The 27,869-nt window shown below is 43.0% G+C and overlaps 1 protein-coding gene across 4 annotated transcripts in view; it reads right to left on the bottom strand.

Moving 5' to 3' along the window:
* RAB4A (RAB4A, member RAS oncogene family) overlaps positions 1-27,869 on the bottom strand; it is a 108,188-nt gene that overhangs the window by 14,906 nt on the left and 65,413 nt on the right. For 2 of the 4 annotated variants that reach the window (XM_073671529.1, XM_073671530.1), the window contains exon 3: positions 17,400-17,559. In XM_073671529.1, coding sequence (XP_073527630.1) covers positions 17,400-17,559 — 160 coding nt within the window. Of the gene's footprint in view, positions 1-17,399; positions 17,560-22,658; positions 22,722-27,869 lie in introns of all 4 variants that reach the window. The other 2 variants (XM_073671527.1, XM_073671528.1) reach the window with 2 other exon arrangements.

Here is a 27,869-nt window from a genome sequence, read left to right as displayed (position 1 = left end):
AAATAAAAATTATTCCTGTACTGCTGTCTATTTGTTCATTTTACCTCCCAAAATTCAGAATAAGGCTCGGCTCACATTTATCCTGTGCTCTCCGCTAAGTGTAAGTAGGGGTTTCCGTGTAGATCCCAAAAAACGCAATTCAGACAAAACTCCCCCACCCCCCATGGAACAATTCACTTATGAGGCAGATGACACTTACGACTGGTGTTTGTTCCAGCAGTGTCCCATCACTTTAGGTGTTTTTGTAGCGCACAAGTGTGGTCGACCACAGTTATGCGAACATCTAAATAGATAGATACCACCGAAACAGACTCCAAAGTGTCTATCTGCCTCATGATGGTGGGTGGTTCCGTCAGAGGTTTCATCTGAATTACATATTTGTTGGATTTACACAGAAACTCCGATGCAAGTGCTCAGCGTAGAACACAAGAATAGGATATCATCCTTATACTGATCAAAAAATGCCATTTATCCCAAAAGGTTACCAATAAAAACCCTAACTTATCCCACACAAAACCAGCCCCCACTCAGGTCCATCATCTGTCACTGGAACTGTAGGGGGTTCCCACGTTACTGGAAGATCAAAGACTATGGAAAAGCAACTCGCTCTCAAATAAAATCCAGTGAATTCTGCGCTGCCAAATCCAAATGCCCCCTCTTTGTGAGCCCCACTGTGCCTAAACCGCAGTAAGTGGACACAAGTTTGGCATAATTGTAGCAGGGAGAGCGCATTTAATTTACATGGTGTGTGTCTTCCAGAAGAGCAAGCTGGGCACAAAGTATGGAGGCACAACAATACATGGGGGCACAATGTATGGGCACTAAACTGCCAAATTTGCAATTCACAACAATAAATCCTGGCGTGGATGTTACAAAATAGTCACTGCAGCCATAGATGAATTCATTGAGGTGCAATTTCTAAAATTGGGTCACTTTTGGGGGTTTTCTGCTGTTTTGGCACTTTAGGGGCTTCACAAAAGTCAGCCACAAACTATTCTAGAGCTCTAAAAGCCAAATAGCACTATTTCCTTCCTGACATATGGGGCATCTCCGAGTTCAGGAGAAATTGTGCAATAAATTGTGGGGTCCATTTTAACCTAGTAACCCTAGTAACCCTTGTGCAATGAACAAATTTTCAGCAAATCAAAGAAATTACATTTTTACCACTAAAATGTTATTTCCACGTCCCAATGTTATAAAATTCTGTGAAGCACCTATAAGTTCAAAATACTCATTACACCCCCAGATCAAATCCTTAAGCAGTGAAGTTTCTAATATGAGGTCATTTGGGGAAGTGGGGTGTGAGGGTTCTCCTGTTTTGGCACCCACAATATATGCAAACGGAATCTGCGTTCTAAAAGCCAAGCAGCGCTCTTTCCCATCCAATACTGCCGTGTGCTCAAACAATAGTGTACAACCACATAGTAAAAATTGCATAACAAATTATGGAGTCCATTTTCTCCTTTTAACCCTCGTGTAAATTATACATTTGGTGCTAAAACAGTATTTTAGTTGAAAAAATGTAAGTTTTGTGTTTTCACATCTAAATGTTATAAAGTTTTGTGAATCACATGTAAGTTAAAAATGCTCAGTATACCCCTAGATGAGTTCCTTGAGGGGTCTAGTTTCCAAAAAATTGTTATTAACATCAGCAGCACCAACAGCAGGCACAGAAGCTCTGACAAAAGGTGTCACAAACTGCAAAAACATAAGAGCAATACAGCACACTAAACACTACGCCTTTGCTTAGTCTGCCCAGTCTGCAACTGGGGTGCAAAAGTCCTTGGAGATCCATGACTTGTTCATCTCAATGAAAGCCAGAAGGTCTACACTTTCAGGACAGGCGGATGGGCTTAATCATCAGGACACCACCAGCAGCGCTGAAGACACGTTCTGAGAGAACGCTGGCTGCCAGGTATGACAAAAACCTCCAAAGCGTGACAGCCAAGCTCAGGCCACTCTTTCATTTTTGAAAACCAAAATGAAAAATGGTCCAAATCCTCCCTGATGGCATTGATATTGAGCTTGAGATACTCCTGCACGATCTTCTCCAGTCATTCAATAAGTGTCAGACTTGTACTCTGTTCTGCTGGTGCACAGGCTGGTCTAAAAAAATGTGTGAAACGACTCACAGAAATTGCTTCTGCCACATACACTGCTGCTGCTAATATTTTTGCTTTGACGACTCGAGGTTCCCGGGGTTGGAAGCCTACAACTGCAATGCACAATGTGTGCCTCACTGGTGGGGAAGGGGGGTAAAGAGGGGAAAACCACTCTTAACCCCCTTTAAAGCCCAAGATGTACTAATACTTATCTGTGCCATGGGCTTTAAGAGACTGATACGTATTAGTACGTCTTTGCGATCGCGCCCGCACACAGGCTGTGCAGACGCGATCGCCACTGGGTGTCAGCTGATTGTCACAGCTGACACCCGGGACATTAACCCCCGCAATGCTGCGATCGAAGTCGATCCTCCTCTTCCGGCCTCCAGCACTGTCTGTCGTCATGACAACATCTGGGTCACCAGACAGCAGGAAGATATTTTGGTCATGCGCAGTGCATGACCAAACTATCTTCTGCATATGCAGCGCTGACAGCCTTCATAGCACAGGGATGGTGCTCCATTCCTGTGCTATGCAGGCGATCAGAATAAAAAAAGTGAAAGTCCCATAGTGGGACAAAGTATAAAAGTAAAAAAAAGTGTCAGAAAGTGAAAAAAAAAATTGTAAATATATTATAGATATATATATATATAGATAGATAGATATAAAAAATAATCTACCAAAAATAAAAATATAATGTACCCATCAATAAATATTATGAAAAAAAAACACAATAAAAGTACACATATTTGGTATCGCAGTGTCTGGAACGACCTGACCTATAAAACTGGTCCCACTAGTTAACTCCTTCAGTGAACACGGTAAAAAAAAAAAAAAAAAAACAAAGCAAAAAACAATGCTTTATCATCATACCGCCAAACAAAAAATGGACTAACACGCGATCAAAAAGATGAATATAAATAAAAATGTTACCGCTGAAAAAGTCATCTTGTCCCGCAAAAAACAAGCCGCCATACAGCTCCATCAGCCGAAAAATAAAAAAGTTATAGCTCTCAGAATAAAGCGATGCAAAAAAATATTTTTTTTCTATAAAATTGCGTTTATTATGTAAAAGTGCAAAACATAAAAAAACTATATAAATGTGGTACCGCTGTAAACGTACTGACCCGAAGAATAAAGCTACCTTATCAATTTCACCACACGGGGAGCAGAATAAAAAAAATTAAAGAAAAAAACACAACTCCTGAATTGTTGGTTTTTGTTTATTCAGCCTCCCAAAATTCGGAATAGAAAGCGATCAAAAAATGTCACCTGCCTGAAAATGGCACCAATAAAAACGTCAACTCATCCCGCAAAAAACAAACCGTCACATGACTGTTGGCCAAAATATGGAAAAATTATAGCTCTCAAAATATGGCGATGCAAAAACTAGATTTTACAAAAAAATGCGTCTTTTAGTGTGTGACAGCTGTCAATCATAAAAACCCAATATGATTCTGGCATCGCTGTAATTGCACCGACCCGAAGAATAAGGTCATCTAATCACTTATACCGCACGAGCAATGGCGTAAAAAATAAGGGTTAGGGTTGTTTTTTTTTTCAAAAGTAAAAAAAAAAAAAAAAAAAAAAAAAAAAGATGACGATATGGCAACTAGTGTTGAGCGCAAGTGTTCGCTACTTGAGTTTGCATCGGGTGCTCGTGTATGCATTGAGTATCGCAGGTGCTCCAGTGACATGCTTGAGTCTCCGCCCCATATGATTTGCGGCTAAAAAAAACCTTGCGGGGATTGCCTGCCATGCACGAGCAATCCCCGCATGGGTTTTTTTGGGGTGTCCAATAACCGTGAAACATGCGGGCAGGGACTCGAGCATGTCACTCGAGCACCCGTGATACATGGTGCATACCTGAGTACCCGATGCAAACTCAAGTAGCGAGCACTTGCGTTCAAGACTAATGACAACTTATTCAATATGACGACCTAATGTTATCAAATTCTGTGTCGTACCTCTGGGTTCAAAATGTTCACTATACCCCTTGATAAAATCCCTGAGGGGTCTAGTTTCCAAAATGGTGTCACTTGTCACCTTGAGGGGTGCAGTTTTTAAAATTGTGTCACTTTTGGGTATTTTCTGTCATAAAGACCCCTCAAAGTGACTTCAAATGTGATGTGGTCCCTAAAAAAATGGTTTTGTAAATTTTGCTGGAAAAATGAGAAATCGCTGGTCAACTTTTAACCCTTATAGCTCCCTAATAAAAAAAAAATTTTGGTTCCAAAATTGTGCTGATGTAAAGTAGACATGTGGGAAATGTTATTTATTAACTATTTTGTGTGACATATCTCTCTGATTTAAGGGCATAACAATTCAAATTTTCAAAATTTTTGCCAAAATTCTGTTTTTTTCACAAATAAATGCAAGTGATATCGAAGAAATTTTACCACAATCATGAAGTACAATATGTCACGAAAATCAACAGAATCAGGGGGATCCGTTGAAGCGTTCCAGAGTAATTACCTCATAAAGTGACAGTGGTCAGAATAGTAAAAATTGGCCCGTCATTAACGTGCAAGCCACCTTGGGTTGTAAAGGGGTTAAGGTTGTCTACAAGCGTATCGATGCTCCAGCATGCGCGCATCCCTTTCCAGGGCAGGAAGCATCTGGCAAAATTTACTCTTCTACCGTGGATCTAACAGAGTGGCAACTCAGTAGTAAGCACTCTCTCACATTCTAGCAATACGGGTATCATGTTGCAGAAGGCAACAAGAAGGCATTCATGTGTCAGGTTCTTCCATGAGGTCCAAGTCCATGGTGTGTTGGTGGTGGGGTAACACTGAAGCTTGCTTCCTCTGCCCCCTCCCGCTAGCCACGGACAACAGAGAGGGGATCGTTATTCTCTTCATCTCCTGACTTTTGCGCGGCCATCACCTCTTCCTCCTTGTCATTTTCCATTTGTTACTTGGCTCCTGCACCCTCATTAAAAGTTTGTCTGGTACCATGAGCCCACCTCGATCTCTGTAATCGACCCTCCCTTGGCACCCGCCTGTGCGATGACAGTCCGGAATTTAGAGAGACCGTGATCCCTTCCGCATCCTCCTCTGCTTCCTCCTTTACCTCTGGGACCACAACCCCCTCCCTCAGAGCATGCTCTAGCACGTAGATGACCGGAATAGTGATGCAGATGACGGCATCGTCGGCACTAACCATCTTAATGGCCACGAAGGATGCAGAGGTCCTTAATCTGTGCCCACTCTGCAAACGTGATTTGCACCACGTTCGTACTGCGTTGGCTCAGGCTATGCAAAATGAAATACTGCGCCAGGGCTCGTCGCTGCTGCCACAGTTGATGCAGAGTGGAATTCCACCATGTTGGCACATCGCATATCAACCGGTTAATTGGTAGGGTCAAAGACCTCTGTAGCGATGCAAGTTGATGATCCGCGAAGTGAAAACTGTGGTAGTGAGCACACAGGGACCATGCTTTCTGCAGCAGCGCATCCAGGCCAGGATACTGGCGGAGAAATTGCTGTACCACCAGTTTGAGGAGGAAGCTATGCAAGGCACGTGTGTGAGTTTGCCCCGGCGTAGGGCTGCCACAAGGTTCACACCGTTATTGCACACAGCCTTCCATGGCTCTAGGTTCAGTGGAGACAGCCACTGCTCAAACTCGGCCTTCATAGCAGTCCATAACTCTTGAGCTGCATAACTGCAATATCCAAGGCATATTAAGTTTAACACTACCTGCTGCGATGAGCCCTGGCTGCGCAGTACAAAGGTGGGGGGGGGGGGGGATTCTCTCTGCACCGTTGTAAAGAGTCTCATTAGGGCAGAGGTTGACGGTGCAGGTGGAGGTCCTAGAGGAGATGGAGGAAGCTAAAGCAGTGGAGGAAGTGTTCGATACAGAGGTTTGTCCCACAAGCCTTGGGGATGCCAAGACTTGCTGCTGTAACGTAGGCACAGCTTTCTTAGAGAAGTAATCGCAACTTGGCAACTGGTACTGGGGGACTGCGACGGCCATCAGTTTTCGAGAACAGTCTGTATCCACCAGGCGGAAAGGCAGCATTTCCGTGGCCAACAGATTGGAGATGGTCGAGTTTAAGATCTTAGCTTTGGCATGTGTAGGAGGAAACAATTGTGGGACAGGGGGCTGGCTGCTGTGCTGAGATAGGGTGAAGTAGGGTGCAGGCGGAGATGTTCTAGAGAATTGAGAAAAGTCGTGTGCTCTCAAACAAAAACAGCAGGCATGTCTATGACCGTAACAGCCGAAGGGCTCTCACTCACCCCGACTGTAGCGGGTAAACAAATGGAGGTTCTGCAGCCGGAGACCTGTGTGAGAACACTTGCCATGGTGACGGAGAAGGAAGAAGCAGCAGATGCGGTTGATGGGATGGTCGGTGGTTGGCGAGGCCTGCTAGTCCGCATTTTAGCACAGTGAAATTCCCAGACTAATGAATGTTGATGACGCATGTGCCGGTTCATGCATGCAGTAGTCAAAATTATTGCAATTTTTGCCTTTACTGAGTCTTCTTTTTTACACAGTTGGCAGATAACATGAGTTGGGTCATCCTTTGCAGTCTCAAAAAAGGCCCAGGCTAGGCAACCCTTGCTGCACCTGCTAACTGCAGACAAGCGACCGCTGCTGGCCACAGCCACAGTTGTGCCATCACTCTGTGTCTGTGCGAGAGGCCGCAATGTAACCTCTGCGTCTACCTGCTCCTCCACCTCCTCTGTTGAGCCACTCAGCTGCGTGCTACTGGGTTCACAACAAGTGGGATCTACAAGCTCAGTCATCCTCTCTGTTCTCATATTCCTTGCCCTGAGAGTCACCCTCCTCCTCTTCCTGCTCTGACTGCACAGTACAGTCCACGTGCGCCTCGGGTATCTGAGTCTCATCAGGATCACCTCCACCCCCGAGGAAATTAACGTGTGGTGACGAGGGTCTGGATTTTGCTTGGACCCTACTTTGTCTGGCCCCTGATCCATCTGAAAAAAATTTTGGGTGTCAGTGCAGGTACTTTCCTCCTTTTCAGTCTGTGAATCTTTGAAGCAGACCTCTGATGCCAAAGGAATAGAATGTGCGAACAGCTGGTTGGAAAGTTGTGATGCGGGAAAAACAAGCGTAATTGGGGTGCCACCTCTGAGGACTGTACTGTGTGTGATATTTAGGTGGAGGAAGAGGAGGAGAGGCCACTTGATGCAGCGCTTGTCATCCACTGGAGCACATGCTCTTTCTGGCCCTCATCTACAAGGCATACCGCTGTTCAGCTGTCAAAGAAAGGGAGTGGAGTAGCACATCCAGTAACAGAAGTTGTCAGTTGTCTTTGGATAGGATGAGACGGTGTTAGTTCAGTAGAGCTTTCAGTAACATTACCACCTTGAACACCAAGCCTATTTCGCCTTCCACTGCGACCTAGCTTTTTCCCACTTATGTTGGATGTACCCTTCCCCTCTTTTAACCAGATGTTTCACAACACAAGGCCCAGACCTGTCAGTCACCAAATGAACAATCAGTATTTATTTGCTGAGATTGTGCGAATAGCGTGCTCCAGCCACACTAAATTTAGATTCTGAAATGTGGACTCCTGGCTGAAGCAAAAATATGAGCACAACATTTATATGCTGAAATGTGGCCTGCTTTCTGTACCACGCTATTAGCAAAAACAATTTCGTTTCTCAAATGTGGACTCCTGGCCGGAGCACAATATTAGCAGAACAAAAGAGTTATATGCTGGAATGTGGCCTGATGTCTCTGGTACACACAATTAGCAAAAAGGATTGATTTGCTGGATGGCCAATTTCACAACCACACAGTATCCTTTCTATCTGAACTAGCTGACTAACAATCAATCGCCTAGATAACTATCTGACTATCCTGTAGCATCAACAGGAGCAGCCTCTCTGCGCTGTTACACTGACAAAATTATTATTGTTTATTATTATTGTGCCATTTATTCCATGGCACTTTACATGTGAAAAAGGGGATATACACAGCAAAAAACACTGACAATAATCTTGAATAAAACAAGTCAGTTACTGGTACAGGAGGAGAGAGGACTGTGATTGCAAGGGTTCACAATCTACAAAATGGTGCCAAAACAACATGTCCGCTCTTCATATGGAGAGGGGCACGTGACTTCGGAAGCCAATGACACAAGCCCTTGAGTCTGAATGTGATGAATGGTTTCTGCGCCCTGATTGGTTGCCAGAATCTCCACACATTAATTTAAGAAAAAAAAATTAAGAACAGTCCACCACTCCTCTGACCTCTCCCCACCCTCTCCCCTCAAACACGTCCCCTCTGTTCCTAATACAGCACCACTATCCTAGCCAAAGTGCTAAAAAAGCATGAGTGGAAACACAATCATTTACCAAACTTTGGCTGAATTTTGCTGATTTTGAGGAAAATCCTCAGGGTCTGAACACTAATCTGAATATGTAATGTTCAAGCCAACTTTGAGATGAGCGAACTTGCTCTGAAAACTTTCGCCAATCTCTAATTACCACATGAAGTGACACTGGTCAGATTTAAAAAAATCTGGCCTTGTCATTAAAGAGGTTAGCTACTATATAAAATGCCCCAATGTATTTAAATGGTGGAGAGAAGTGTTTTTGTAAATACCTTGCTTGCTCTTTATTGCCTGTGAGCGGCGCTATTGCTGACCGCTCACAGGCATCACGTGACCCCCGGCTGCAGCCGGCTCTGGCATCCGCTGATGCCACATCAAGTTCCGACTGCAGTCAGGCGTGACCCAGCGACGCACTCCCCGCTGATTGTTGGGCTGTGGGTGGGGTTTCCCCGCATGTCACAGCCCAGCATCCACAGTGCGCTTTCCCTCTCCTGCATTCACTGGGAAAGCGCGCGGTGGATGCTAGGCTGTGACGCATGTGGAAACCCCGCCCACAGACAATCAGTGGGGAGCGGTGCCAGATGCAGATGCCAGAGCCGGCTGCAGCCGGGGGTCACGTGATGCCTGTGAGCGGCTAGCGATAGCGCCGCTCACAGGCAATAAAGAACAAGCAAGGTATTTACAAAAACATTTCTCCACCATTTAAATACATAGGGGCATTTTATATAGTAGTGGACAACCTCTTTAAGGATAAAATTGGCTTGGTCACTAAGGGGTTACAATTTTGTAGAGAATGACTGCCTGAAGTCTGGAATCCATGGACATCACAAAACGGTGGGTTTCCTTTTATGTGCTGCTTTGCCAGGCCTCTACTTCAGTTGTTTCTTGTTTGTGGGTCTTTCTGCTTTAAGTTTTTTCTCAAAGGTAACCTGTCAGGACCCCCATGCCCTCCAACCTTGCAGCATTCACCTATGTATGAATAAATTCCATGCTTAACAAGCCCTGTATAATGCTATTCAGTGAATCTTCAGAACTTCCGGTCATGCGCAGCGCGCCTCTGAAGGTGGGAAACATACACCCGGCTATAGAGACGCAGAGACCATCATGAAATGAGTGGCGCGCATGCGCAAGACTTACTTGAGCTGGCGATGACGCCAGCTCGTGCAAATTATGTTATCACGCCCACAGGGGTGTAATAACATGGAAAGAGGGCTGACTAGTCGGGGGCAACTAACGCCCCATCAACTAAAACCCTAATTGGCATAGCAAACAAGAACATGCTTTATTTATACCTTGTTTTCACTGAATAGCATTATACAGGGCTGGTTAGTCAGGGAATTTACTCATACATAGATGAATGCTTCTGGGTTGTAGTGGTGGTGATTGACTCGACTACTGCAAAATATTCCACTTCTTTACCTTAAAAGGCTTTTCCCACAAACAAAAGGTAATTTTAAAAATTGTCAGTGTCATTTTGTGACTCCTCCGCGATGTCGTGCTGTAATGACTGTATACTCTTTTGCTTCCTCCCCTGCCCAGGAGATGTGGTATGTTCCGTACACAGTCAGACACAGCCATGGATTACAATGAACTTTTGTTCGTGGGAAAAACCCTTTAAAAAAAAAAAAAAAAAAAAAAAAAAAAAAGACTCCTTCGCAGGATATTTTCATCCATTGTTTATCTGAACTGTGAAGCGCCGTCCAATCAATCTTGCTGCATTTGGTGGAATCTGAGTAGAAAGTATAGCCCTGTACACTTCAGAATTCCTCCGGCTGCTTCTGTCTTCATGCCATTGGAAGCCATGCTTGCCCATGCCATCACAATGCCTCCACCATGTTTTACAGTGGATGTGATATAAAGCCTTCTCCATACGCATTTGCTCTCATTTAGTCTTCGCTTTATGATAAACTTAGACACTGAAACCCCTACTTCCTGAAGAGTGTTCTTCAATTGGGTGGCTGTTGTAAAGGGGTTTTTCTTCACCATGGATAGGATTTTGTAATCATCCACCGATGTTGTCTTCTGCGGACATCCAGACCTTTTTAAGTCGGGCTTTTTTTGTTGTTGATTTTTCCATTCTTAACATTTCTGCCATCTCTGTGATGGATTTATTTATTTTTATTTTTTATTTTTTTAACTTCAGCCTAATGTTGGTCGCTTTCTCTTAAATTAAGAGCTCCTTAACCCCTTGTCGGAATGTGCCATACATGTATGGCACATGTTGTGTCTCTCCCTTTGGCGCAGGCTCCGATGAGGAGCCAGCACCTTTCCAGGGACATGTCATTGACAGCCAATACCTTCCTGAAATCTGGTGAGCAGAGCCATCTATTTTGCAGCCTCATTAAATCAGTGACTGTATAGTTTGACCCGTAAAATGCTGAATGTTCAAAAAAGATTAAAAAGTCCTGGGATAGATTTGCAAATCAAGTACACCATAATCATGAGGGCCAGGTGATATATTCCATGATGCATACAGGTTGTCTTTAACCACTTCATGAGATAGGACGTATAGGTACATCATATGTCGTGTAGCCCCCTTTGACGGGGGCTTTGGTGCTGAGCCCGCATCTTTTCCGGCAAATGAAAGCTGATTTGATCAGCTGTCATGTGCCCCTAACAGTGGCAGGAGGAATCACGATTCATCCGTGGCTGTTAACACGTTAAATGACGCTCTCAATCTCTGACAGTGGCATTTAACATGGCCACGGTGGAAGGACGTCATAAGTCCCACCCATCGGCGCCTGTGTCACATGACTGCGGGTCGTCGATGGGTTGGCATGACAACCTGCGGTCTGCGGGAGACCCCTGCAGTTGTTATTGCCAGGATGATATGAGCGCCGCCCAGTGGTCGGTGCTCATAGCAAGTGAGCATTTCTGCTACACACAGGCGATTTCCCATGGAGACTATTGAAGTAAGTGAAAAGTTATAAAAATGTTTTTAAAAATATTAAAAAAATATATAAAAAGTCCCTTTTGCCCCATTCAAAATAAAACAAACAAAAAATTAAAACATATACATTTGTAATTGCCGCGTTCAGAATCGCCCGATCTACCAATATATAACAAGAATGAATCGGATCAATAAACGACGTAGGATAAAAAAAAAAAGCAAATGTAATAACGGGCGATCAAAACATCATATCTCCCCCAAAATGGTATCAATAAAAAAGTGCACAAAAAAAAAGGCCCTCACCTGGCCCGAGATTCCAAAAAATGGAGACGCTAATGGTCTTGGAAAATAGCAATTTTGGATTTTTTTTTTTCACCACTTAAATAAAAAGGAACTTATACATGTTCGGTATCTATAAACTCATAATGACCTGGAGAATCGTAATGGCAGGTCAGTTTTACCATATAGTGAACGTGATAAAAAAAAACAACTAAAAAAACGACTCTGGAATTGCAATTTTTTTTTGCAATTTCACCACACTTGGAATTTTTACAGTTTTCAGTACATAATATGGTAAAACCAATGATTCCATTCAAAAATACAACTCTTCCCGCAAAAAACCAAGCCCTTACACGGCCATATTGATGTAAAAATAAAAAAGTTATGGCTCTGGGAAGAAAGGGAGCAAAAAACGAAAGCACAAAAACTGCAAATGGGCCGGGGTGTGAAGGGGTTAAATGGGATAAAAAGTGAAAAAAAAAAAGGGGAAAAATAAAAAAAATATCTAAAAAAATAAAGTAAAAATAAACACAAGTTAAAATTTTCCTCTTTTGCCTCATTAAAAATAAAAAAAAAATACATATTTGGTATAGCTGCGTTCAGAAATGTCCGCTCTATCAAAATATAAAAAATTAATCCGATTGGGAAAGGGCATAAGCACAAAAAAATTAAAGCCAGAATAAGGATTTTTTTTGGTCACCACAACATTGCTTCTTATTGTATTTCATGGCAATCAAAACATCGTATCTACCCCAAAATGGGATCAGAAAAAATCTCAGAACAAAAAATAAGCCCTCACACAGCCCCAGATCCCCAAAAATGAGAACATTACGGGTCTAAAAAAAAAAAGGCGACAAAAACAATTATTATATACACTGCTCAAAAAATAAAGGGAACGCTCAAATAACACATCCTAGATCTGAATGAATGAAATATTCTCATTGAATACTTTGTTCTGTACAAAGATGAATGTGCTGACAACAAAATCACACAAAAATCATCAATGGAAATCACATTTATTAACCAATGGAGGCCTGGATTTGGAGTCACCCCCAAAATTAAAGTGGAAAAACACACTACAGGCTGATCCAACTTTGATGTAATGTCCTTAAAACAAGTCAAAATGAGGCTCAGTATTGTGTGTGACCTCCACATGCCTGTATGACCTCCCTACAACGCCTGGGCATGCTCCTGATGAGGCTGAGTATTGTGTGTGGCCTCCACGTGCCTGTATGACCTCCCTACAACGCCTGGACATGCTCCTGATGAGGCTGAGTATTGTGTGTGGCCTCCACGTGCCTGTATGACCTCCCTACAACGCCTGGGCATGCTCCTGATGAGGCTGAGTATTGTGTGTGGCCTCCACGTGCCTGTATGACCTCCCTACAACGCCTGGGCGTGCTCCTGATGAGGCTCAGTATGGTGTGTGGCCTCCACGTGCCTGTATGACCTCTCTACAACGCCTGGGCATGCTCCTGATGAGGCTGAGTATTGTGTGTGACCTCCACGTGCCTGTATGACCTCCCTACAACGCCTGGGCATGCTCCTGATGAGGCTGAGTATTGTGTGTGGCCTCCACGTGCCTGTATGACCTCCCTACAACGCCTGGGCATGCTCCTGATGAGGTTGCGGATGGTCTCCTGTGGGATCTCCTCCCAGACCTGGACTAAAGCATCCGCCAACTCCTGGACAGTCTGTGGTGCAACGTGACCTTGGTGGATGGAGCGAGACATGATGTCCCAGATGTGCTCAATAGGATTCAGGTCTGGGGAACGGGCGGGCCAGTTCATAGCTTCAATGCCTTCATCTTGCAGGAACTGCTGACACACTCCAGCCACATGAGGTCTGGCATTGTCCTGCATTAGGAGGAACCCATGGCCAACCGCACCAGCATATGGTCTCACAAGGGGTCTGAGGATCTCATCTCGGTACCTAATGGCCGCCAGGCTACCTCTGGCGAGCACATTAAGGGCTGTGCGGCCCTGCAAAGAAATGCCACCCCACACCATTACTGACCCACTGCCAAACCGGTCATGCTGAAGGATGTTGCAGGCTGCAGATCGCTCTCCACGGCGTCTCCAGACTCTGTCACGTCTGTCATATGTGCTCAGTGTGAACCTGCTTTCATCTGTGAAGAGCACAGGGCGCCAGTGACTACTTGGCCAATCCTGGTGTTCTGTGGCAAATGCCAAGCGTCCTCCACGGTGTTGGACTGTGAGCACAACCCCCATCTGTGGATGTCGGGCCCTCATGCCACCCTCTTGGAGTCAGTTTCTAACTGTATGTGCAGACACATGCACATTTGTGGCCTGCTGGAGGTCATTTTGCAAGGCTCGGGCAGTGCTCCTCCTGTTCCGTCTTGAACAAAGGTGGAGGTAGCGGTCCTGCTGCTGGGTTGTTGCTCTCCTACGGCCCCCTCCACATCTCCTGGTGTACTGGCCTGTCTCCTGGTAGCGCCTCCAGCCTCTGGACACTACGCTGACAGACACAGCAAACCTTCTTGCCACAGCTCGCATTGATGTGCCATCCTGGATGAGCTGCACTACCTGAGCAACTTCTGTGGGTTGTAGAGTCCGTCTCATGCTACCACGAGTGTGAAAGCACAACCAACATTCAAAAGTGACCAAAACATCAGCCAGAAAGCATTGGTACTCAGATGTGGTCTGTGGTCCCCACCTGAAGAACCCCTACTTTATTGAGGGTGTCTTGATAATTGCCAATAATTTTCATCTATTGTCTATTTCACTTGCACAACAGCATGTGAAATTGATTGTCAATCAGTGTTGCTTCCTAAGTGGACAGTTTGATTTCACAGAAGTTTGATTCACTTGGAGTTACATTCTGTTTAACTGTTCCCTTTATTTGTTTGAGCAGTGTATATACATTTTTTTTAACCACCTAAATAAAAAATGACCTGGGGAATCGCATTGCCAGGTCAGTTTTACCATATATGGAACATGGCAAAGAAAAAAAGAAACAACAACAACAAAAAAAAATGTGGAATTGCACTGTTTTTGCAATTTCACCACATTTGGATTTTTTTTTACATTTTCTAATACACTATGTGGCAGAATGAATGGTGGCATTCAAAAGTACAACTCCTCCCGTAAAAAAAAGCCCTCATACAGCTATATGGCTGGAACAAATATGACTCTTGGAAGAAGGGGAGAAAAAAAATGAAAAATCACCTGGTGGTGAAGGGGTTAACAATCTGCCTGATATATATTAAAGAGCTGTAATTCCTATACCTTTACTCCAATTAGGATGTGAAAACCCTCAAATTAAGGCCACGGCCCCACTATCAGTATTTGGTCAGTATTTTTTCTCAGGAGTGGGAGCCAAAAGCAGCAGTGGGTGATAAATGAAGAACGCTAGTCCTTTTCCCCTCTGAAGAGGATATTTGCTGAGCAAGAAACATTTCCCATTCAGTCTTTAAATAATATTTACAAATTGTGTAACATTCAAAATATTTAATTTTTAACCCCGCTCACATGCTTTACCAATGCTCCTCTGTGCCTGGCAAAGGACCAGCTAGTGGAAATGCACCACACTTTAAGGAGAAAGCCTTGCACTCCATTAGCAAAGTTTAATATTGCACAGTAGTAAACATTATTGATCTAAGTAGAAGATGTGTGTTCTCGTAAATAAAGACAGCAACCACTTCCAAATGCATTCATGAAAAATGCAGTGGAAGCCATTCACCTCCTGATGTTTCTTAGCTGTATATATCCTGGTCTGGAAAAATAAACCTGATTTCGGCTTCTCAAATACATACCAGCACCAGAGGTGGCTTTAATTACTTATTATAACAATCATTGTGTGCTCCCCTTCTTGAGTATATTTTTAAAGTGAGAAGCTTGAAAACATGAAGCCACATGCCACAGAATCAACCCAATTAGACCCTCTAAAATGTAATCTGTTAGGTGATTTTTTTTAGTAGCATGCTAATATCATCCTGAAACAGGGCTTGGGCAGCCCTTTCAGAATATGCAACGTTTATTGCTGCACCTTGTCCCATTTTCTTGCTGTAAGCTCAGGGCAATTCAAAGTCATGTGCCAGCTAGTCAAGCATATGTTAATCAAAAAGTAAATATGCACCCCTACCCACGACCATAATCACGCCCATCTCTGTGCCAGCTTCAGTTATAGTAAAAATCTCGTGCATGCCAGATGCCTCCCTAGGTCTGTGCATGCGGGGTTTGCCCTATTCCTATACTTCCATTTACTATCACAGATGCGGACACAGAGGGGTGGGAGGGATTATGGGCATGGGTAGAGGTGCATATTTACTTTTCATTTACATATGCTTTACTACCTAATGCGCGACTGAATTGCCTGGAGCTTACAGCAAGAAAACGGGACAAGGTACAGCAATAAATGTTACATATTCTGAAAAGGATGCCCAATCCCTGTTTCAGGATACTATTAGCATGCTATAAAAAAACAAAACATGACAGATTCCTTTTAAGTAACAAATCATTTTCACCTTTTTTTTTTGTTTGTTTACCCCTTCAATTTTATGTTGTTCTGTCCACACCTACAGTTAGCTGTTTTTAAAAGAGTTGTCCATCTGGTGCCGATGCATTTCCAGCGGTGTCGGCACTGGCTCTCCCGAGGATCATATGACATTATGTCACGTGATCCCTGCGGCCAATCTTCTGCATTTGGAAGAAGAGGGAGCAGCAGCTGCTCTTACTACCTCTGGACATATTTGATTTGTTCGAAGGCAGGGAGAGAAGCCAGCGCTGATTGGCTGCAGGGATCGCGTGACAATGTCATACGATACCCTGGAGAGCCATGGAATGGCACCTGCAGAGAGTCAAAACGATTATTTTACTGAGGGCAAACAAAGGGATTGAGAAGGAGTGGTCCGAGCAGTGGACAACCCCTTTAATAACTTGCAGATTGTTCTTGGAAGTTTATATTGAACTGTCAAGTATGTGACCTACAAGATTTTGGGTTCATAAAAAAAAAAAAAAAAAAACTAAGATGCAGCATAGCTTACTATATCTTGTAGTTTGAATAGTTTGCATGTTGCAGTTCACAAACTAAGTTTAAAACAACATTTTCCAGTAGTTGATATTTCTATGACAAAATTGCTTTAAAGGAACAAAAAGTTCCATTTGCAAGCTGTATTTTGAAACAATGAATACCCACTTACAATACCAGCCCTAAAGGAGTTGGTAGAAAAAAAAAACCTCTACAGATTGAGAAGCAAACACAATTTGCTGAACTTTTCTTCTCTGTTGGAGGTATTACATATCAGATATCCTTTGTTATACAATTTGCATTTTTATAATGCTAATTGCACTGGTTTTCCCTTCCGTTTCGGTTACATTCTTGGTATTTTTTGTAAAACATGAAAAAAATCACTTGCAAAAAAGTTAAGATACGAAAACCATTGCCCTGATTCATCAAGACAGTTGTGATGAAGTGTGTGCGGGAGTAAGATACACCAAATCTATTGAGGGGCATGCACCAAAATTAATTTGCTGCATCTTTTAGCTGCCACATGCCACTGTCAGTGACTGGAGTATATTTCTGTTGTAATGGACGCTGGGACTGGCATAATCAGCCAAGTCGCAATTTGTTTTTTGTGCAATTGTGAGTTTTGTAAAAATTTTGCAAAATTGACAGCAGTTTTAAGCAAAAAACTGGTGCAAACTGCTTGAGGAATTGGTCAATTGCCAATATTTTCTAGGTCAAATCTGCATATAGGAATCCGTAACTGTAAACACAAATGTACTGTGATCCTGCCCGGAATCATTGTGGATATTTTCCTCTACATTTTCACATATATTAATTTAATACACTGTTACTCACCATTTTCTTGTGCAAATCGAGAAGCTTCCAAAAATGTAACTTCACGGTCAGCATCCAAGTCTTTTTTGTTCCCACAAAGAATTATTACAATGTTCTGACTAGCCAGCATTCGAGCATCTGTAAGCCAGTTGGTGAGGGCATTGTAGGTTTCTCGACTGTACTTGGAATAAAAAAAAAAAAAAATGTTTTTAAAGCTGAAATGAAATGGTAGCTATACTTCTGTTAAGTGATCTGTTAGCAAGCATGGTGCAGACATCAGAATTTAGACTGATTGCAAGCTTTAAAAAAAACAAAACATTGCCATTAATCCTTTATTAAAATTTCTGGTGTTCTTCCTGATTGTTGTTGAACCCTTCCGCAACAATTAAAGACAATTGAAAAAAAATATGTACAGGTATCTGTGATCCGATGCCTTATTCTAGAGAAATCCACATTTTGATTAATATGTAAATGAGCTATTAAGATCTATGGGCGGACACAGATCTACATGACAATCTGCCTTCAGAGCTTACAGTGTTGGTCACTATTATTGGTACCCGTTCACTTTTTTTTTTTTATCGACTGTACAATATCTCCAGAAACAAATAGAACTGTACCAGGATTTTTTAATTAGTGGTCCAAAGTAATACAACAATAAAACATTGTTTTGCAACTTCCATGTTTAAATTTCAAAGAAGAAACAGAATAAACAGCATGTGCAGCAATAAAGGCCCCCCTAATTAATACTTGGTTGCACACCCTTTGGCATTGGTGACAGCCTCCAAACGTTTCTTGTAGCCATCTATAAGCTTCATGCACTTCTCAGTTGGAATTTTCTCCCACTCTTCCTTTGCAGTTTGATCAAGCTATTGAATGTTTGCAGGGTTCTATTTCCCAATGGCAGATTTCAGCTCACCCCAAAGATCTTCAATGTGATTGAGGTCAGGCCTTATTGCTGGCCATTTTAAAACAGTCCATTTTTTTCTTTTTCAACCATTCCGGTGTACTTTTAGATGTGCGCTTTGGGTCATTGTCTTGCTGGAGGACCAATGATCCTCGACTCAAACCCTCGACTCAAACCAAGTTTTCTTACACTGGGTAGGACATTTCACTCTAAAATCTCTTAATAATTTTCTGATTTCATGCTTCCTGTGATACAGTCAAGGCCTCCGGTACTAGATACAGCAAAGCAACCCCTCAGCATTATGGATCCTCCACCATGCTCAACTATTGGTAAGGTGTTCTTTTCCTTATAAGTGTTGTTGCGCCATCTGTAAAAAAAAACTTTTGCTTAAAATTCCCCAAAAGCTCTATTTGTGTTTCATCTGTCCACAAAACATTTTCCCAAAAGGATTGTGGTTTGTCAATGTACTCTTTGGCAAAGTTCAGTCTTCCTTTTTATGTCTTTTCTTCAGCAATGGTTTCTTCCTTGGCCTTTGCCCATAAACCTCGGCTTGGTTTAGTGTGTGGCGTATGTTACTTGTTGAAACCATGAGCACAGACTGTTCCAGGTTGGCCTTCAGGTCTTTGGATGTTTGACGTGGGTTTTTTTTCCACCATTCGCACCAACCTTCGAAGACATATCTTGTCAATTTTCCTCTTTCCCTCACATCCAAGGAGGTTCTTGATGGTTCCATGCTTGGCAAACTTCTTAATAACATTACGCACTGTTGGGATACCAACGTCTTTGGAGATGGCCTTTGGAAGTCTTGCGTTTGATAATAGCAGTTCTGATGTGCTCAGACAGCTCCGTTGTCTTCAACATAGTGACTAAGGAACAGGGCCTACCATGTGGTTTTTAAAAAACTGAAATCATTCACTGGCTAATTCATGTCACATGGACACCGACAATCACAGGTGAAAAGCTTTTTTTTAAGTTTACCACAGGAGATTCCATACTAAATTAATGTAAAGAGTGTCAAGACCAGTGTCACAGAAAGCTTTAGGTTTTTCTATTTTCCCATTGTTTTTGGTTTTAAATTATTGTTCAGCATTTGCTCATTTTGTATTTAACACGAGTGCTCGATACAAAAAAAAAATTTCACTTGATTCATTTTTTTCGGGAGATATTCCACATTATGTACTTTTACTTCATGGGTGCCAATAGCTATGAGAAGGACTGTATTTTAACCATTTCATCCAAAGGCCATTTTTCCATTTACGTTTTTCCCTCCCCTTCTTCCAAGAGCCATACATTTTTTATTTTTTCGTCAATATAGCTAGTATTTTCCAGGACAAGTTGCACTTTTGAATGACATCATTGATTTTACCATATAGTGTACTGGAATACTGTAAAAAAAATTCCAAATGTGGTGAAATTGGAAAAAAAAAAAATGCAATGCCACAGTATTTTTTCTTCTTTTATTTACCATGGTCATTATATAGTAAAACTGGCCGGGAAATATAATGTCCCAAGTCAGTACGAAATATGCAGATACCAAACTTCGTTTGTTTTTTTATGTAAGTGGTGAAAAAAATTCGGGAATTTGCACAAAACTATATTTTTTGCTTTTGTCGCCATTTTCCGACATCTGTAACGTTCTCATTTTTTGAGATCTGAGGCTGTGTGAGGGCTAATTTTGTGTTTCCTGGGATGACGATTTTTCTGACACCATTTTAGGGTAGATACGATGTTTTGATCGCCTTGCCTATTGCATTTTATTACAATATTGTGGCAGCCCAAAAAAATTAATTCTGGAGATTTGATTTTTTTTCTTTCATTATGCTGTTTACCAATTGGATGAATTTTTTTTACATTTTGATAGATTGGACACCGCGATACCAAATGTGTACTTTTTTTTTTTTTTTTTTTAATTGTTTTATTTTCAAAGAGGCAAAAGGGGCTGATTTGAACTTGTGTTTTTTATTTTTCCATATTTTTAAAGGCTTTTTTTTTTACTTTTTACTTGAATAGTCCCCTTAGGAGACTTGAAGCTGCAATCGTCCGATCGCCTGTGCTATACATAGTAGTGCTTTAAGCACTGCTATGTATAGCAGAAATCACAATCTCTTATGAACGCCGGGCACGAGCCAGAGTTTACTGGAGTATCGTAATGACAGGAACGAGGGTCATCAGCAGACCCCCCGGCTGTCCTGATAACCAGGGCTGTGGAGTCGGAATAAAATGGACCGACTCCGAAAATATATAATAAATTGGGTACAGTAGTTCAATGCACAATGCGCTGAATATTTTTTCATAGGAATTTGGGAAAGTTCTGAAATGTCCTATAAATGGCTGTTCTATTCCTCATCTAAGGCTACATTCACACACAGCGTTTTTGCTGCGTTTTTTGACAATACGTTTTTCAGCTGCAAAAGCTGATCAGCTTTTTAAAAACACATCACCTGAAAGGTTTTTGAGCTCATAGATAATGTTTTCAATAGCAAAAGCAGATTAGAAAAACGCCGCACAAACTGACATGCTCATTCTTTGTGAGGATCCGTTTTTGAGCCCAAAAACGGATCCTCACAAAACGATGTGTCTGAATGTCATATCTTGAAACCCATTGACTTTGCTGGGATGCCCAGAGACACTGCATTTTACTGCAAAAAACTGATCCGCAAAAACGCTGTGTGTGAATCATGGCCGTAGCCAGCGAGGGGCAGGGGGGGCAGATGCCCCCCCCTAGAAGCAGGGGCACGCACCTATCAAAACTCACTTGCATGCTGCAGTGCTCCCGTCCGGCACCAGACTGCAGGGGGCAATCTCCCCTCCTCTGTCCTGTCTTCTGCCGTCTTCAACAGAGAGAGGAGGGGGAGGGGTGCCTGCCCTGCACAGGATCCGATTCCTGGGCCCCGAGCTGGAGAAAGTTAAAGTACTACTGCTCATCTCTGTCACAGGAAGGTAACTAATGCTAATATTGTAGGTGATTATTATGTGCTCTCTGTACAACTATATGTGCGATATGTGCAATGTACTATTTGCTGTCTGTAGCGGTCATCTATCACACTCTATCCCTTCATGTAGTCATCTATTTATCCATCCCTCTATCCATCCATCCCTGTATCCATCCATCCCTCCATCCTTTCATTTATCCCTTTATCTATCCATCCCTCCATCTATGACTTTATTTATCTTATCTATCTATCCATCCTTTCATCTATCTCTCCAGCTATCCATCCATATGGTTATCTATCTATCTATCCATCCATCCATCTATCACTTTATCTATCTTATCTATCCATCCTTTCATCTATCCCTCCATCTATCCATCCATATATTTATCCATCGATCCATCCCGGTATCTATCTATCTCCCCATCTATCCATCCCTCTATTAATCTATCTATTCCATCATCTATCCCACTATCTATCCATCCCTCCATCTATCTATCTATCCCTCTATGACTTTATCTATCTATTTAAATATAAGCAATATATGTGGGAGTCGGAGTCGGTGTAAGGGAAATTGAGGAGTCAGAGTCGCAGATTTGGCTTACCGACTCCACAGCCTGCTGATAACCCATCAGCACCCCGCAATCACTTGACAGGGGCGGGTGCCGATGGGCCAGATGAATGATGCGCTACCGGACAACGAGTGTTAAATCTTGCTGTCCGAGATTGACAGCGAGATTTAACTGGTTAACAGGCACATGATGGGACACGGCGGCATTTGTTAAAGGCACATGATGACTGATTAAATCAGTCATGTGCAGGGAAAAGTGCGGGATCAGTGTGTGAGCCCACATCAAAGTCAGGGATACAGCATATGATGCAAATATACGTCAGATGTCTTGAAGGGGTTAAATGAAAGGGAGCATTACCAGAGTGAGACGTGTAATGACAGTCTGCGTTCCTGATCCACATGTCTCACAGTCGTAATGTCCCCTTTCATTAAAATGAGCTCTGGAGGAAGATTCTCAGGGAGATACATGTCCAGCCCATAGATCTTAACAGGACATTCACATATTCTGAAAGATGTGGATTACTCTGGAATCAGACATCGGTTTACAGAGATATCAATTTATTATTGTATTCAGCTTCCTATGACCTACATGCCCATATAGATTGCTTAGGAGGGTTGATCCGACTGACAGATACCTTTTAAAACCTATTGTTTATCATTACTAGTCATTGACTAGGTGGCCATAAAATTCAGTATGAGAGTAAGTGGGTGAATGTAATTGCAACTTGAAGCATGGCTGTCAAGCGCAAGGCTATCACAGATGCTCTCACTAAAAACAAACCAGCAGATAGCTTTCTAGCTGAACTAGGTTAGCAGCCCTGCCTGTTTAAACGGGAAGAGGAAAAAAACCCACACAAATAGATTTTACATATTACCTTGTGATGTCATAGACAAGTAAAGCACCAGCAGCGCCTCTGTAATAACTCCGTGTAACAGATCTAAGCAAGAGACAAACAACAAATTTAGGGAACAAACGTGTGTTGGCTTTTTAGTTTCAAGGGGTTGTCTCACTACAGACATTTATGGCATATCCGGCGGACATACCGCCGATGCATCTGCATCGGGGCCTGGCGGTGCAGGGGGGCCCTTGTCGGGCGGCTAATACCGAGTGCAATCTGGCCTGCTTCTAGGAGCCCCAGAGGGCCCATAGCCAGATTGCCCTCATCATATGCGTCAGGCAGGGAGTGATCCCTCCAGCTCCGCTGCCGACAGGAGAAAAATGGCAGCGGAGCTGGAGAGATCCGTCCTCTGCTTCCTCCCTGACACAGACACGTGCAGGTTGATTATGTTATCATGCATTGCGCGCCTGGGTTAGAGAGAAATTTGCCGGCAAAGAGGAGGATGCTGCAGGGGAGCAGACTGAGAGCAGGCAACGAGGAGGATGCTGCAGGGGAGCAGGCTGAGAGGTAAGTTGTGTGTTTTTTTTTTTTAATATTGAAACATTGGGGATAGGAACAGGAGAATGAGGTGAGGTGGGGGAGAGCAATGATGGGGATGGAGGTGATGGGGAGAGCAATGATGGGGATGATGGGCAGGGCTGTGGAGTCAGAGTCGGTATAAAATGGACCTACTCCGACTCTTAAAATATATAATAAATTGAGTACAGTAGTTCAATGCTGTTTGTGGGGAATATTTTTTCATAAGAATTTGGGAAAGTTATGAAATGTCCTATAAAGGTCTGTCCTATTCCTGATCTAAGGGTCTAGACTTTTAGCTGAGATGAATCTGTGCTACAGTAAATTTATCACTTAAACATGAACCATGTATGAGGGAGTCGGAGGTTTGGCTTACCAAGCACACAGCCCTGATGGTGGGGATGGGAGAGAGCCACCATGGGGGCTTGCTGGGAGAGAGCCACCACGGGGGCTTGCTGGGAGAGAGCCACGACGGGGGCTTGCTGGGAGAGAGCCACGACGGGGGGGGGGGGGGGGGGGTTGGGGGTACTGGGAAAGAGCAATGATGGAGGTTTCACTTTGCTTGTACTGTAAAGCAGTGTACATTTTCCGTGTGCACATAGCCTTACAGTTAATTTGGGAGTGTCACAGACTGAATAATTTATATTATTGGCCAGTTGAGTTTATAGTTAATGGGGGGCACAGTGCTGCTTATCACTTTATATTTTGATTACTAAGTGGCTAATAGTATATTAATGGGGGTGGGGGTACATATCTGTAGTCAGGGGCACAGTGCGGGGAAGACACAAGTATGTATATAATATATGTGACCTTGTTATTTTCTAGGCTGGAGATCGTGACGAGTCGTGGCTGGGAGATGTTGACATGAAGGTCTGACCAGATGGAGAAGCAGCAGAAACCGACTGTTCAGATGAGACATCAGCGGTAAGTGCCTGGATGTAAATATTATTCTGTATCTGCGCTGTGTGACTTGGAGTGATAATGTTATCTGTAAAATCCCTTAGGCTGCATTCTCACATTTGTGTGAAATGTCCGTGTGCTGCCAGATTTTTTTTATCGGATGGTCCACGGTCTACAGTTTTATAGATTCATTTACACATCCATGAAAATGACGGATCTGAGAATGAGATCTGTGAGGGTCAGACAATGTCCTGTTCGGATCGGATTTTGAGGGTCAGAATAGGACATGCTCAATGCGTCTGTAAAAACGGGCAACACACCGACACTGCATACAGGAATGTAGCCTTTTCATGTACAGTATAGCACAGTCCCTTAGTATATAGTGTACTCACTTATGTATAGCACCATCCTTCGCTATATAGCTTCCCCTTTTATTATGTATAACACCCTCCCTTATTACGTACCATCCTCTCTAGTTATATATGGTGCCGTCATTATGTGGCTTCCTCTGCTGTTATGTACAGTGCTGTCCCTTACATAGCGCATTCTTGTTATTTTTGTCAGTCGCAGCACCCTCTTTTATGACATAGTCCTCTCTTGTTAGATATAAGATGACTGCTGATTGAACAGCCGGTGACCAGAAGACCAGTCCATCAGTTCCTCCATCAGAAAAGAAGCTTTCCCATGCTCCATCAGTCGTTATTGCATTATATATCTAAAAAGAGAGGATGGTATGTAATAAAGACAGGGGGCTATAAATATCCAATATGTAAGGGACTGTGCTGTACATAAGAGAGGGCACCGTGTAATAAGTGACAGCAATATACATAATAAAGGAGGCTATGTAAGAGGTATATATGTGTGTGTGGTTATATATAAACATCTGCAGCTTTGTCGCCATAAAAGGTGGGGGGCCCAGACACATTTCTTACACAGGGTCCCCAAGCAGTCACTGTCCGCCCCTGCCACCGGATATGCCATAAATGTCTATTAAATAGATGTACAAAAATAGGGCCCCGACTAGGGTTGAGCGAGTATGTTCTGTCCGAGTATGCTCTTCCGAGCTCCGAGTAGTTACAGCTGCTCGGTGATATGTTTGAATCGCTCCCGTGTACATGATTTGCAACTGTTTGACAGTTTTATTACATGGGAGGAATGTGTAAGAAATAGACATTCCTCACATGTAATAAAACTGTCAAACAGTTGCAAATCAAGCACACGGGACTGATTCAACCATATCACCGAGCAGCTATAAATACTCGAAGCTCGGCCCGAGCATACTCGGCGAAAGGGTTAATAGGACATACTCGCTCATCACTAGCCCCGACTCATGGTGACAGGAGGAGAAATGGCCGCACATGAGCAGATCATTTCATTCACTGATGAGGAAATTGCAAATACAGTACTCTGCTGTTTTCTGAGCTCCTACAGCAGTGAATGGAAAAAATTGCTGCACAAATGGCCACCTCTCCTTTACCTGTGGATTGGGCAGCAGTCAGAACACAGGATCGGTAAAAGGACACCTACACCGTCACTGCAGATCCCGAAAGATTGAACCTGTATCTATTAGACAGTCATGGCACAGCTTGTGGATATGCAATAAATGTCGGTCATGATACAATACTTTTTACTATAGCATGTGCATTAAGAAAAATATACAAAACAAGTTTCTACCAATTATAATCAAAACTGCAACAAAAAAAAAAGAGAAAAGAAGATTTTAACAGCTGTATTGGATGTGGAATGTGCAATGTTTCAATACATATTTTGAACAAATAGTGTAAGCAGTCTAGCCACTTCATGGCAAATATTTTACCACTTTCACTGTCAAAGTTAGTGTGTAATGCATGATGACTTTAAAAACTTACAGGTAGTAGCAAGGATGAAATAGTAATAAAATAATAAAATCTAACTTTTAATTATAATTAAAATATGGGGGAGCAAACTGGCAATCCACAAAGTGTTTGATAAAACCAGTGCACAATAAAAAAAAAAAAAAAAAAAATGGATTTGGTCTCACCCCTTTATTGACGTAAAGTATGAGCCATTGTGCATAGTCCTGGGAGGAGGGGTGAGTGAGGGGTTGGCAAATATGTCCAAGCTCCCCTGTCGTGCCCTGTTTAAGTCTCCTGTCCTAATAAGGACAGTCCCCAAGTGTGGTCCGGTCTTCACTAGTATCCCTTAATTGCCCTCCCGACGCGTTTCGTCCACCTGTTAGTGTGGACTCATCAGGGGAGTTTGAATACGTCTTGGAGGTTATTCCAAGTTCAGAACCGTCATAAAAAATATGGGGACAGAAATCATGGGGAGTGACCACGTCAAGGGAAACACTCCCCTGCATGCATAGTGCTGCACACTTATCAAAGTGCTAAGTAAGGATATAGATAGAGATATATAGATAGATATATATATATATATATATATATACACACACATATACACATATACATACACACACACAATGTCTTCATTAGAGATTCCCATTAGCGTCTGACCTTATTTCATCTTCAACCTTCCTTGGTTCCCATGTGAAGTCCCTCCATCCAATCACAAAGATTTCATTATTAAACACCCATAATAAACATGACATCAGCTAGTCCCTTGCGTATCCGCATGCTAAGTCACATTGTATCATAAAACCGTAACTTGCACATAATAGCTTCCATGAAAGCCCAATCATAGTCTGTCCAGCTGGATAGTTAGCAGTAAAAACGGTTCCGTTTTTTCTCACCATGTCTCCACAGTGTGCAGTATGAGACCTATTTGCTGGGGGGCGTGGTCTGTGAAGCCTGTAACCCAGGGAGAGAGGATGCCGCCATCCCAAGGTGGGCAGCATGTTCAGAGATGGGCGGCGCACATCGTGTCGGCCAGAGGCGTGGATCATAATGCACGTCATCTGGGGGCAGAACACTCCACGCCTCGTCAACGGTATGCGGGGATTCCCCCGACTAAGCGATCCTTTCCGCGATTCCATCAGTGAGAGGTGCACCATGGATCAGCCAGGGGCATGGCATACAGTGTGCGTCACCTGGGGGTGGGAGTCCCCGCCCCCCCTCAGTGGAGAGTGGAGCTTCCCCAGGTTCTGTAAACATGCAAAAGTAACAAAGCCCACATCATCAGTTGTGGAATCTTGTTGTATGGATCCCATTTCATGAGGAAAATCATTATATGAGCCAAGTGGGTAGAAAAAGTTATAACTAAGGGTGGTGTCTCCCGTAACAACAACTCCCCCCAGGCTAGTTACATTATATAGACAGTGTTGGGCAGTGGTCCAAACCTTGCAGCAAATACATCTCAAAACTTAGGGTTGATCTCTTTTTCTCATCCAAATTTCTAAAGAAATATACATAATTCATCATCTTGAAGAATTGTAAGTTTTACAACAGACCTTAGAAGATACGGAGGAAGAAATGAAGGGGACTAGAGTGATGTCTTTTTTTTGCCATACATTGGTGGAAGGACAATGTTCCTTCTCAATTCGGGAGGTTATAGGTGTAGGGAGTGTAAGGTGGCCAACGGTCGCATAGTTGATGGGAGTTATCTATCACAGAGATGGATGTCCTCGGTGATGTAACCCAGAGGGTTGGTCTAATGCACGTAAGCACTAAGAGGACTGTTTGGTGCACTTGGGACTGGATTACGGGTAGTTTGAGAGATAGGCGGGTCTTGCTACCCACATACCTCACTTCTGGGTGTGGTTAAGTTATAAAATGGAGGCCGTTGTTTGGCACAGGGTCTGTGCGTTTTGAGGGAGAAGGCCTTGTGTGTGTG

This window comes from Phyllobates terribilis, unplaced genomic scaffold, assembly GCF_046119375.1.
Source record: "Phyllobates terribilis strain yellow unplaced genomic scaffold, ASM4611937v1 Scaffold_3__8_contigs__length_932513732, whole genome shotgun sequence".
In the NCBI taxonomy this organism is placed as follows: domain Eukaryota; kingdom Metazoa; phylum Chordata; class Amphibia; order Anura; family Dendrobatidae; genus Phyllobates; species Phyllobates terribilis.
The sequence above is the reverse complement of the archived record's forward strand: the minus strand, read 5'-3'. Positions and strand labels throughout refer to the sequence as shown.